Genomic DNA, 13,955 nt, shown 5'->3' on the forward strand with positions numbered 1-13,955 from the left:
CCATCTGGGCCAGGGCTTTTTTTTGTTGGGAGTTTTTTTTATTACCTTTTCAATCTCTTCTCTTGTTATGGACTGTTGAGATTTTTAACTTCAGTGTGTGTTAGAGTAGGTAGTGTGTTTCTAGAAATTTGTCCATTTCCTCTCGGTTTTTAAATTTGTTGGAGTATAGTTTTTCATAATACTCTGTTAATGATCCTTTTTATTTCAGTTGGATCTGTTGTAATGTCTCCCAATTCATTTCTTATTTGGGTTGTTTTCATCCTCTCCTGTTTTTCTTTTGTCAGTTTGGCCAATGGTTTGTCGATTTTGTTGACCTTTTCGAAGAACCAACTTTTGGTTTTGTTGATTCTTTCTATTGTTTTCCTATTCTCTATTTCATTTATTTCTGCTTTGATCTTTATTATTTCCTTTTTTCTGTTGGCTGTGGGCTTCTTTTGCTGTTCTCTTTCTATTTGTTTGAGTTGTGTAGTTAACGTTTTGATTTTTGTCCCTTTCTTCTTTTTCGGTGTGTGCTTCTATTGCTATAAATTGACCTTTGCTGTGTCCAAAGGTTTTGGTATGATGTGTTTTCATTCTCATTTGACTGTAGGAATTTTTTTATTCCATTTCTGATTTTTTCTATTACCCAGTGGTTTGTAAGCAGGGTGTTACTCAGTTTCCGTGTAATTGATTTTTTTTCCTTGCTCTTCCTGTTGTAATTTCTACCTTGATGGCATTGTGGTCAGAGAAGTTAGTTTGTATTATCTCAATGTTTTGGATTTTGTTGAGGGTTGCTCTGTGGCCTAAGATGTGGTCTATTCTGGAGAACGTTGCATGTGCATTGGAAAAGAATGTGTACTTTGCTGTTGGTTGGAGTATTCTGTATGTCTATGAGGTCAAGTTGGCTGATTGTGCCCTTTAGCTCTTCTGTATGATTGTTGAGTTTCTTTCTAGATCTTCTGTCCTTTACTGAGAGTGGTGTGGTGAAGTCTCCTACTATTATTGTGGAACTGTCAATTTTTCTTTTCAGTGCTGTTGAGTGTGTTTTATGTATTTTGGAGCCCTGTCGTTTGATGTGTAGATGTTTATTATGGTTATGTCTTCATGATGTATCGTCCCTTTAATCATTATATAGTGTCCTTCTTTGTCTTTTATGGTCGATTGTGTTTTAAGGTCTATTTTATCTGAGATTAGTATTGCCACTCCTGCTCTTTTTTGGTAGCTGTTTGCTTGATATGTTTTTTTCCATCCTTTGATTTTTAATAAATTTACGTCTTTGTTTCTAAGGTGTGTCTCTTGTAGACAGCATATTGATGGGTCCTGTTTTTTATCCATTCCTTCACTCTCTGTCTCTTTATGGGTGCATTTAGGCCATTTACATTCAGTGTAGTTATTGATACGTGTGAGTTTATTGCTGTCATTTTGTAGTGCTTTTTTTTGTGGTACTGACGTTTTCTTTGTTCCTCTTACTCTCCTGTACTGAATTCCTTTTGCTTGCGGAATTTTTTTGGTAGATTTTGTTTTTACTGAGACTTTATGTTTTTCTTCTTTATTTTGATGAGTAGGTTTGTTAACTTTCTTTGCGGTTACCTTGAAATTTACCATTATCTTTCTAGATTTGAACCAGTCTATTATTACTTGGTATCACTTTGCCTTTCTCTCTGTTAGAAAGTTCTATACCTACACCGTTTGTTCCCACTTTTATTGTTCTGACATTGTTGTCATTTACAGATTAACCTCTCTGGCTCCCTGTTGTAATGCTTTTGGTTTTGGATAGTCCTTGAGAGTTCATTTCCTAGGCTGGTATCTGGTTGGTATGATCTTGTGTCCTAGATTCAGGCTGTGGTCTGATGTTGTTTGTTCTCAAACCAAAGGACTCCCTTTAATAAATTTTGTAAGTTTGGTTCGATTTGTACATATTCCTTTAATTTCTGTTTATCTGGAAATGTCCTGATTTCACCATCATATTTGAACAAAAGTTTTGTAGGATATATTATTCTTGGTTGGCAATTTTTTTCTTTCAAGGTTTTATATATGTCATCCCATTGCCTTCTTGCTGGCATAGTTTCTGGTGAGTAATCAAAGCTTAGTCTTATTGTTTCTCCTCTGTATGTGACTTTTCGTTTTTCTCAAGCTGCTTTCAGGATTCTTTCTGTCTTTGGTTTTAGCAAATGTGATTATGATATGCCTTGGTGTCATGGATTGAATTATGTCTCCTAAAAATACATGTCAACCTGGTTAGGCCATGATTCTCAGTATTGTGTTGTTTTCCTCCATTTTGTGATTGTAATTTTATGTTAAAAAGGATTAGGGTGGGATTGTAACACGTTTACCCAGGTCACATCCCTGATCAAATGTAAGAAGAGTTTCCCTGGGGTGTGGCGTGCACCACCTTTTATCTCTCAAGAGATAAAAAGGAAAGGGAAGAAAGCAGAGAGGGGGACCTCATACCACCAAGAAAGCAGTGCCAGGAGCAGAGTGCATCCTTTGGACCTGAGGTTCCTGCATTGGGTTGCTCCCAGACCAAGGGAAGACTGATGCACCACAAGGACCTTCCTCCAGAGCCAACAGAGAGAAAAAGACTTGCCCTAGAGCTGATGCCCTGAATTTGGACTTGTAGCCTACTAGATTGTGAAAGAATAAATTTCTCTTTGTTGAAACCATCCACTTGTGATATTTCTGTTATAGCAGCACTAGATAACTAAGACACTTGACGATTTTCTTTTGGAGTCTATCATATATGGGGTTCACTGGGCTTCTCGGATGGTCAGTGTCATGGACTGAATTGTGTCCCCAGAGGTGTCTGTCACATTGGTTGAGTCATGATTCCCAGTGTTCTGTGATTTTCTGCCATTTTGTCATTGATGTGATTTCTCTATGGGTTGTAAATCCTATCACTATGATGTGATAAGATGGATTAGTGGCAGTTATATTGATGAGATCTACAAGATTAGATATTGTCTTAAGCCCGTCTCTTTTGAGCTATAAAAGACAGAAGCAAGCAGAGAGACTTGGGGCCTCAAACCACCAAGAAAGCAATGCTGGAAGGAAAATACATCCTTTGGACCTGAGGTTTCTGTGCTGAGAAGCTCCCAGACCAAGGGAAGGCTGATGCATTGCAAGAACCTTCCTCCAGAGCCGACAGAGAGAGAAAGCCTTCCCCCGGAGCCATTGCCCTGAATTGGGGCTTCTAGCCTACTGGACTGTAAGAGAATAAACTTCTCTTTGTTGAAGACATCCATTTGTGGTATTTCTGTTATAGTAGCACTAGATGACTAAGACAGTCAGCTTTTCATCTTTCATGATACTAGGGAAGTTTTCCTTCTGCAATTCTTCAATAATCCTCTTTGTGTTTTCTGTTTTCTCCCCCTGTTTTGGAACTCTGATTACTCGAAAAATTTTGCTTTTCATTGTATCCTACATAATTCTCAGGGGTTCTTCATTTTTCTTCATTCTTTTTTCTGATTTTTCCTCAAATGAAGATGTATCCAAGTTTTGTCTTCAATTTCGCTGATCCTGTCTTCCATTGTTTCAAACCTGCTCCTCAGCCCTTCTATGACACCGCCCATTTTTGAAATCTTGTTGTGTATCTTTTGGATTTCTAATTGTTGTTTCTGTATGCTCTCTAGTTGTGAATTTATTTTGGCATTTTGTTCCTGTATTATTTTCCTGAATTCTTCCATTTTTTGTCTGTATTTTCCGTGAATTTGTCTATTTTTTCCTCATTTTTGTCTGCTTTTTGATTCAACTCTTGGATAGCTCTGAATATTAGAGATTCAAATTTCTTACCAGGTAGTTCTAGTGCCTTTTCTTCTACTGGGAAATCATCTGGTGTTTTATTTTGGATGCCTACTGGAACCATCCTGTCTTGTTTTTGTATGTTTTGATATTGTCTGCTGTCTTCAGGACATTCAGTAGTTATTTTCCTTGTTTATTGGTTGTAGCTTTGTTTGTTTCATCCTGCTTTTTTGTTTTATTTCGTTATATCTGAGCAGGTGGGCTGTGTGTTCTTGGTTGTTTGCTCATCTATGGACACAATATGTTTCACCTCCTTGAATGGGCAGGGTCAGTCACTCAACTATGGTGCAGCACAGCAGGTCCAACTGAAGAGGAGGGGCTAAGATGGGCTGTTTCTGGCATGTGTTAGGGCTGACAGGGTAGGCTGGGAGTCAGTGCAGGGCAGGTTCCAGAAAGCCATGCCTGTGCTGCTCGGGGGTGTGATGTTCAGTGCATGGTGCAGGTAGGCAGGAAGGAGGAGTAAGGTTGTGATGTGTGGAGCTAAGATAGGTATGGGAAAGAAGAGAGAGAGGAGAGAGAAACAGGAGCCAAAAAAAAAGAAAAGAAAAAAGTGCTAAGGGAGCTTGCTGTTGGAGCATAGAGACAAGAAACCAAGAAATGGAGAAAAACAAAAAGAGAAAAAGAAAATAAATAAAAATCAGAGGAAAAAATAGAAAATCCCCCAGGGATCCCACCAGTGCAGATGCAAAAACCAGGGAAGTGGCTCCCAGGCTGCACAGTACAACCTGGCCAGAAAGGGGAGAAAAGGCACATAGCACCAGGTATTCAGGAGATAGGAAAAGAAGGTAAGTATACAGAGATGAGAAACTGAGAAGTGAAGAAAGACAAAAATGAAAAAAGAGAAAAAAAAAAAGAAAGAAAGAAATGTCCCCTAGAATAAGAAAACAGAACAGAACAAAAAAGTCCCCAGGGATCCCAACAGTGAGGTGACATGGACCTGGGAAACAGTTCCTCAGACAAGCGGGCACTTCACAGCCTTTCAAGAGGAAGCAAAGACAGCACGCGGAGCTAGGTGTTCAAGAGAAAGGAAGGAGAGGAGGTGAAGGCAGGGAAGAAACCAAAAGAAGTGGAAAAAAGCAACACCAGCAACAAAGGAATGGCACTGAGGGAGCCAACCAGTGTGGACGTGGTGAATTCAAGCAGCACGGAGCCACAGTCAGTGCGTCCCGGCCAAGAGACTGTGACCTTCCAGAAGTGGTAGAGGCCGAGTAGTGGGGGAAGAAGGGTGGGGGATGGGAAAGCATATATCGCTAGTTACCAGGTGCTCTGTCTCCTGCTGGGAGCTCCATGAAGCTGCTTTCCCATACTCCCTGTCTTCCAATCTCCAACAAGAGTCCAAAATGGAGAATCCGTGCTGTGTTAGCTGATAGGAGACCTCCACCCTTATCTTTCCTTGCTCTCTGTTCTCTGTCAGTTTCTTATTCCATTCGGTGCTTGGCTGAATTCTTTATCTCTTCTTTTGGTGCTTAGGGTTCCAGGATTAATGTTTGTCTCTGTTTTACTTACTTTTTTGAGTCTTTGCTGTGGAGGGACAGTGTGGTGCTTCTTTCTATAGCACCATGTTGGCTCCACCCCCCTGAACTTTTTAAACATACAGAATTAGCATAGTATAAATAGATTCTCAAGTACCATCATGTAGCTTCAACAATCTCTAGTGGCCAGTCTTATTTACAGGAATATGATATTGTGTCAAAAAGTCTCAAGTATAAAATATTCACTTTTCCACTTCTCTGTTCAGTTCTGATACAAGCTATCCACACAGCCCTTCTTTCTCTGACCCTCACCACCTTGAGCTAGGTCACATCTCAAAAGTAAAAAGGATACTGTTCTTCAGACTGCCAAATAGGCAGATTCTAGCGCAAGTTTGAGAGTCCACACAACACCCTCACTTCTGACCTGCTGGCTATAAATTCGGGATTTTCCACTACCCCTTCAGGATGCCAGCTGCAAGCTTGGGAGTCCCCCCTGGGCTCCCTCATTTCTGACCTACTGTTTTCCACAACTCCTTTGGGTTTGGCAATTCACTGGAACAACTCACAGAACTCACGAGAACTGCTATATTTATGATTAGAGCTTTATTATAGCAAAAAAGGATATAAATAAATGCATAAGACAAGGTCTGGGAGGGTTCCCAGTGCAGGCTTCCATGTGCCCAAAAGGGATGGGCTGCCATCCAATGAGCAGCCTTTCACCAACCAGGAATCTTATGAAACTTCTGTGCCCAGAGCTTTTGTTGACTTCATTACATACTCATGATTGATTGGATTAGCCCTTCCCTCCTGACGTCAGCTGGACTTTGAAAGAAGTGATGTGATTCATTGCTGATCTTGATGCACATCTATAGTTATGTAGTGACCTGTGAACTGAAGAGCTAGCAGAAAAGTCTGTGCTTTTTGCCGTTACTCACAGTTAATGTACCATGACAACTGAAATTTGAGACATTTTGTTTAGGGTTTAGGGTTGTTTAACTAAACCATGGTAACCAAACTTCTTGCATACTGGAACTGTGCAAAGTGAGGTGTTCCTATATTTAAAGTGGGGATGAATTATAAACAAAATGAATTTTGAATTATACCTCAGTAAAGTGTTTGTAGGAGCCCTGGTGGCACAGTGATTAAGCGCTCAGCTTCTAACTGAAAGTTCGGCTATTTGAACCCACCAGCTGTTCTGTGGGAGAAAGATGTGGCCGTCTGCTTCTGTAAAGATTACAGCTTTGGAAACCCTATGGGGCAGGATGTGCCTGCCAAGTTTGAGGAACTGTAAGGAGGCCAGTGAAGTTGGGGGCACAGTTTACAAAGGGGAGAGTCGTGAGAGATGCCTTCTACAACAGAACTTAAAATTAAATTCCAATTATTTTTTATGGCTTTTGGATTTCATAAACTATACTTTTTCTTTCTTCATTTATTAAAAACATATTTACAATGATTGTTATATCTGAGTTGATAAATATTATCAATTGCAACATCATTCTAGATCAGCAGTTGGCCAACTTTTTCTGTAAAAGGCCAGATGGTAACTATTTAGCTTTTGCAGTCATATGGTCTCTGTCACAACTCTCAGTTCTGCTGTTACAGTGCAAAAGCAGTCATCAATAATATGTAAACAAATGAGTGTAGTGGCTGTGTTCCAATAAAACTTTATTTATTGACACTGAAATTTGAATTTCATGTAATATTCACACATTATAAAATATAATTTTTTTGACTTTTTCCTAAACACTTAAAATGTAATAAATATTCTTAGATTGCATGCTATGGAAAAACAGGCAGAGGGCTGGATTTGGTCTCTGGGCCATTGTTTTCCCATCTCTTGTTCTAGATCAGTACTGCCCAGTCGAAATACAATGTGAGCCGCATAGATAATTTAAAATTTCCTAGTAGCCACATTAAAACAAGTAAAACTAAACAGGTGAAATTTATTCTAATAACATATTTTACTTAACCCAGGATGTCACAGTATTACCATTTCAACATATAATCAGTGTAAAAAATATTCATTAGTTATTTTCCTTTTTTTTTTTGCATGAAGTCTTCAAAATTCGGTGTGTATTTTACACTTTGAACACGTCTTAGTTCAGACTACCCACACTTCAAGTGCTCAGTAAGTGTATATGGTGAGTGGCTATCATACTGGTTACTAATTTCTAGGTATTGCTATGTTTCTAGAGAAACCATGTAGAGGAGAGTCACATTTTTGGAGACACAAGCCAATTCCAGGTAGGAGTTTCCTTCAAACAGTGTGGCTATTTCTGAGATGCAGATTTACTTTGTTCCGTTTTCATCTTCTTTGGCATGTTTTGATCTGGTTTTATCTGGTTTGAGCTAGCCCCATTATAAGCTGTCTCCATCAAACTCAATACAGGTATTTCCTAACTTATGACATATTCAAGTTACAATGACCTGCACTTACCACCATCCATTTTTTCTTTTTCTTTTTTTTGGTACATCTCATCATTAGTAATATGTACTATACACAATGTTGCAGGATGTAATTTGCTGATGTTATCATTCTCACGTCAACCCCCAAAGACAAATAAAGATTGGATTTATAGAAATACCAATAGTAAAAGGCAATAATAATGAAAACTAAAAAAGAAAAAAAAAATGAGAAATTCCACTTAGGTCAGAAACAACTTAATGACGGAGTCATCGAAACAGAGCCCCATTGTATGTTGGGAACTACCTGTATAGATTTATCCATTTCAATCTACTTTTGTGTGTTTTGATTTGGCCATAGTTTTTATTTTTCTCTGGTCATAATATTCTCTTTCTCTATATTAATACATTTAACTGGTTCAGAGAAAAATATTAAAATTACCTGGTTCAAATTAATCTTGATATTGAAAGCCTGGGTCCCTGGATCCAGTTGCATTTCTTGAAATGTTTTCCTTTCTCTTGCTCAACACCACAGTATTCTGAGTTTTCTAGTCTCTTATGTCTCTCTTTTCAGTTTTTCTCTTATTTCTTTCTCTTTTCTTCACACTAGAGTGATTCATAGGACTTAGTGTCATATACTCTTTCTCTGTGTCTATATTCACATCCTAAACAACTTATGAACCTTAATGATTTTGACTACCACATATTATGAGGAACCCGTTTTCTCTCTATCACTGTCTCACCTGTATTCCTACTTCCCTACAAAACATCAAAAGTTTATTGTTAAACTTATCAGAATTTGAGATCATACTACTATTTTTCTTCCTAAACCAGTCTTTTTCTCTATTTCTTCATATATTCTTGTTATGATGTCTTATCTTCAAGTGCACTGTCAAAAATAAATGAGCCAATTCTCCCTGAAATAATGCAATGGCTAATAAGGGCAAACAATCATTTCTCACTTGTATTGCCTCCTGACTACAGTTCAAGTGAGTCTTAGCTCATTGGTTTTGGGATCCAGGTAAAAGGGGCAGCCTGTCTATAGGTCGTGGGGGTCTCAAGGCAGAGTCATAAAAAGAGTGATGATGGAACCACACTGTGGCTCTTAAAACTTATTTGAAAATGGCACTGAATTTCCACTAACCTTCATTGGCCAAAGCAAATCACATAGCCATGTCATTGTGATGGGAAAAATAATTCTTCTGAAGGAATGGGCTCAGTGGGGAAGGGCAGCAAACATTTTGGCCACAATACAATTTACCACAAGAGGAGAAGTTGAGGTGAATCTTGAAAATGGAATAGGATTCTGGTCCCTGAGTGATGTACACAATTAATATGCTCTATGCTAACCGTAAGGTTGGAGGTTCGAGTCCACCCAGAGATGCCTCAGAAAAAATGCCTGGTGATCTACCTCTGAAAAACTCAATGGAGCACAGTTCCACTCTGACATACATGGGGTTGCCATGAGTCAGAATCAACCTGATGGCAACAAGTTTGGTTGTTTTTGTTCAACGGGGGTCAAGGTAGATGTAGGAGCCCTGGTGGCACAAGGGTTGAGGGCTTGGCTGCTAATCGAAAGGTAGGTGGTTTGAATCCACCAGCCATTCCATGGGAGAAAGGATGTGTCAGTCTGCTTCCATAAAGATTTACAGCCTTGGAAATCCTATGGGGCATTTCTACTCTGTCCTATAGGGTCGCTATAGTTGGAATCAACTTGACGGCAATGGGTTTTAAGGTACACTCAACAGTTATAAGCATGTTACTCACTTGCTTCATCTTCCCCTATTTCTCCTTTTTGCTGAATTATTTCAAAGCTAATCCCTAATATGATGTTTTATCCCTAAATGTGTTATGTTTCTCTAAAAATTAAAGATGAATTCTCCCATAACCACAATACCACTATCATCTCCAAAGAAGTTAATGATAATAGCTTAGTAGTATCTAATACCAAATCTGTGTTAAAATTTCTTTGATTTTTCTCAAAAAATATTTTCATAGATTAGAATCAGGTTATCTGTTATCCCTGAGTTAATTTATAAATTTAACACAATTCCGATTTAAAAAAAAAAAAAAGTAACAAACTCTTTTATGAAGTTCACATGGAAAAGAATATCCAGGAAAAAAACGAAAAGAAAAAGCTAAAACAGAGTACTAGCCTTACCAGACATTAAAACACGCTGTGAAATCTTTAGAATTAAAACAGTGTGGTACTGGCATGAATAGACAAATACACCAGTAGAATCAAAAAGGAAGTCAGGAAATCAACACAAGTACATATGTAGTTTTAGTATATGATAAAGGTGATATCTCAAACCACTGGGTAAAGGTGGACATTTTAATAAATTATGTTGGGCAACTGGATATCCATTTAGAAAAATATTGGACCATAGCTCATACCATTAAAAAAAAAAAAAGTTGTTGTCGAGTCAATTCCGACTCATAGCGACCCTATAGGACAGAGTAGAACTGCCCCATAGAGTTTCCAAGGAGCGCCTGGTGGATTCGAACTGCCAGCCTTTTGGTTAGCAGCCGTAGCACTTAACCACTATACCATATACAAGTAAAATTCCAAATGATCAGAGATGTAAGTGTAAAAAATTAAACCACAGGTACTAGAATAGAGGTAAATTCTTTTATAACTTGGCAGAGGAAAAGCTTTCTAAATTTGGCTAAAAATCCAGATGCATAAATGAAAAGGCTGATAAAACTGACACTAGAAGCAAAGATAAATGACATACTTTGGGAAATATTTGCCACATATATCAGGTATGAAGAGTTATTTTTCCTAATGTAGAAAGAATTTTAAAATTTGAGGGGAAAAAAAAACAAGCAACAAATGGGAGTATAACCACATACATATATACGTTAGGCTGTGGATATTTTTACGTACGTATTTGTATGTACAGCATATATATTCATATCATAATAGAGCACAAAGAGGGCACAGTCATAGAAACTTCCTCAACACATCCAAACACCTTGAGGGACCGAGTTACTAGGGCTGAGGGCTGGAGGCCATAGTCTCAGGGGACAATTAGGTCAACTGGCATAACATAATTCCGAAAGAAAATTCTACATCCTACTTTGATGAGAAGTATCTGGAGTCTTAAAAGCTTGTGGGCAGCCATTTAAGATACATCTATTGGTCCCATCCTGTCCAGAGCAAAAGAGAATGAAGAAAACCAGTGACAGAAGACAAATATTAGTCCAAAGGACTAATGGACCACATGAACCACAGCCTCCACCAGCCTGAGCCCAGAAGAACTAGATGGTGCCCATCTACCACCAACAACCACTCTGAAATGGATCACAGTAAGGGTCCCAGACAGAGCAAGAGAAAAATGTAGAACAAAATTGAAATTCACACAAAAGACCAGACTTGTCTGACAGAGACTGGAGGAACCCTTGAGACTATGGCACCCGGACACCCTTCTAACTCAGAACTGAAGCCACTCCTGAAGTCCACCTTTCAGCCAAAGATTAGACAGGGCCATAAAGCAAAAAATAACACAGGTGAGAAATGTTCTTCTTGGATCAATCAAGTATATGAGACCAAATGGGCAACACCTGGCCAAAAGCAAAGACAAGAAGGCAAGAAGGGTCAGGAAAATTGGCCAAATGAAAGTGGGGAAGCTAGGGTGGAAAGGGGGATAGTGCTGACACATTGCAGGGATTGCAATCAATATCACGAAATAATTTGTGTATAAATTTTTGAATAAGAAACTAATTTGCTGTGTAAACTTTCACCTAAAGCACAATTTAAAAAGAGAGAGAGAAGCTCTCTGTATATACTGATAAGGCTAATACAGAATGGTCTGGCTTAAGTTAGAGAGAGGCTTTGCAATCACCTATGGGCCTTAGGGTTTGCAATCACCTATGGGCCCCGGGGTCTGAGTGTGAGGGGCATTCTCAACTTTTGGGAAATTGATGAAAAGGAACAATGCTGGGTCCTGCTCAATGGTCCCGTTCAATGTGTTTTTATTCAGCACCTACTGTGCGCCAGGCTCTTCCATGGACAGAGTGTCTAATGCCGGAGCAGTAAGGAGCCTGGCCTGGAACCAGATCTGCATTCCAGTCCAGATCCCAACACTAACTTGCCCTGTGACCATAGGCAGGGCCCTGTTGTCTCCTGGCTTCAGGCACCCCATTTGTGAGTGGGGGCTGGGATGGCTGGTGTCTAAAGGTCCTGTAAGGCTGATATTCCAGGATCTAGGAGTTGGGAAGACAATCCTGGCCCTCTGGCAAAAAACTCAAAAAAACTCAAAAGGAGCATCTTCTTTGCTGTCTCAACTGGGTAACTCCTCAGTCACCCACATTGGGAGTCTCATCCCTGGGGTGAGGGTCTTTCTGAGATGACCAGGCCTGGCTCAGAGCCTCTGTGCTCAGTGGGGGTGTCGTTCCTGAATCATGGGGTTTTCCCGGCAGAGCCCTTGGCCCAGCTAGCCCTCTCGGCATCTCCCCCAACCAGGGCTCTCAGATCAAACAGTGAGTCTTTGCCTCTTACGACTTTGTGCTCAGTGTGATGTTCCTGAAGACCAAATAAAGAATCTCACACCCTCTCTCTGCCCTATACCGACCCTCTCCTCCTTGGAGGGAAGAGAACGGAAGCTTCGTGGGGAAGAGCTTTTGCCCGCTTTGTTCCTTGCTGTTTCCAAACACCGAGAGCAGAGCCTGGCACACAGTAGTTCCTCTGCAAGTGTTTGCCGAATAAGAGGAGACATGACCCTGATGCAGGGGAAGAATTTGGGGGCAGGAGGTGAGGTTTGGCCTGTGACTGGGCAAGTCACCCAAACTGACAGTCCCCTCATCTGTGGGGACCAGATTGGGAAAGGCAAGGGTTTGGAGCTGGACTGACTAGGTTTCTAGCCTTTTCTCCACCTTTTATCAGCTGTGGGGCCTTGAGCAAATAGTATGCCCTCTAGGCCTCAGCTCCCTGATCTGTAAAAGGGGCTGAAATGTGACCATGAGTATAAACACCCACAATCACACCTGATACTTTGTTGTTCCTCTAAGAACAGAGGGCGTTATTATTGAGTTGTTGTCATACACTGGGGGGAGGAGACCCACACTACTCACCACTCACAGTCGCCTGTGTCCCAGGACCAGACTTAAACTTCACGTCATCAGGGCTCCCTTTCCTGAACTTCACACAGAAGTAGGTGTCAGCATCTTTTAGGGTGATGTTACTGATGTGGATGGGAATGTCCCTGTTGCTGCTTTTTGTGTGGTCTATAACATTTGTTACTCAGTGGAAGAGATATACGTACTCTAGGCCTCCTTTGAAACTGTAGACTAACTTCCAATCTGGCCCAGTCCCGCTAAACCACTGGATGGGCCCCACAGGTTTCAGAGAGTAGACAACACAGGGCAGAGGGACCACCTCTCCAGCTTCAACCAACACCGACTTCTTGGCTAAGTTACCTGCAGGTTCTCCTCACCTGTCACTCCTGCAGGAAACACAGGACTGTTGTTCATCCCACAGACCCTGTCTGTTGTCTCAGGTATTTATCAGAAACAACTTCCGCTGACTGACTGCAAACTGTGAGCTAGACCTTATGCTCAGCACATTCCATGTACAATCTCATGTAATCCTTACCACAAGCCTACATGGTGACACTGCATGACAAATGGGGAAACTGAGGCACACGGTGGTTAATGACCTGGCAGATATGGGTGTGGACTCTGAAAGAGCCCTGCTGAGCTGGTCTCTGAGATTCAAATCTGATTTACCAAGAAGAAAGGGGGCACGGTTGAAGAATAACTGCCCGCCTGGCACAGTCTCCCTGAACCTGTGATGGGCCCCAAGGGCTACTGAGAGGACACGATGCACCAGAGTGACCTATATCAGGATGTGACTGACAGGGACTTCTCAGGTCACCTACAGTTTCCTGTCCCCTGCCACTCTAGGAGGGAAACACAAAGTTAGTCCCATGCTCCCTTCTCTGTCCAGGCTAGGCTGAAGAGTATGGACACCTTGACCAGCTGAGGGCTCACTCATTCATTCACTCTTCTAACCACAAGTAACACCAGCTACTGCAGGCAAATCACAATGCTGTGTTCTCTGGGGAGAGGGAAGGGAGGAGAAGGTAGTACAGAGATGACCAAGACCCAGTCTTCGAAAAGATGTTGTTGCTGTTGGTTGCTGGAGAGTTGATTCCAACTCATGGAGACCCCACGTTTACAGAGCAGAACTGCTCCATTGGATTTTCAAGGCTGTAATCTTTTGGAAGCAGATCACCAGGTTTATTTTCTGAGTTGCCTTTGGGTGGCTTCAAACCCCTAACCATTTGGCTAGTAGGTGAG

At 40.7% G+C, this 13,955-nt stretch overlaps 1 protein-coding gene across 1 annotated transcript in view; it reads right to left on the reverse strand.

Moving 5' to 3' along the window:
• LOC101354449 (signal-regulatory protein delta) overlaps positions 1-13,127 on the reverse strand; it is a gene marked incomplete at its 3' end in the record, with an annotated part of 47,159 nt that extends 34,032 nt beyond the window's left edge. The window contains exons 1-2 of the mRNA XM_023737494.1: positions 13,091-13,127; positions 12,729-12,881 (exon numbers count right to left, since the gene is read on the reverse strand). Coding sequence (XP_023593262.1) covers positions 12,729-12,881; positions 13,091-13,127 — 190 coding nt within the window. The remainder of the gene's footprint in view (positions 1-12,728; positions 12,882-13,090) is intronic.
• Positions 13,128-13,955: the final 828 nt, after the last annotated feature.

The sequence above is a fragment of the Trichechus manatus genome, unplaced genomic scaffold, assembly GCF_000243295.1.
Source record: "Trichechus manatus latirostris isolate Lorelei unplaced genomic scaffold, TriManLat1.0 scaffold00104, whole genome shotgun sequence".
NCBI classification, from domain to species: domain Eukaryota; kingdom Metazoa; phylum Chordata; class Mammalia; order Sirenia; family Trichechidae; genus Trichechus; species Trichechus manatus.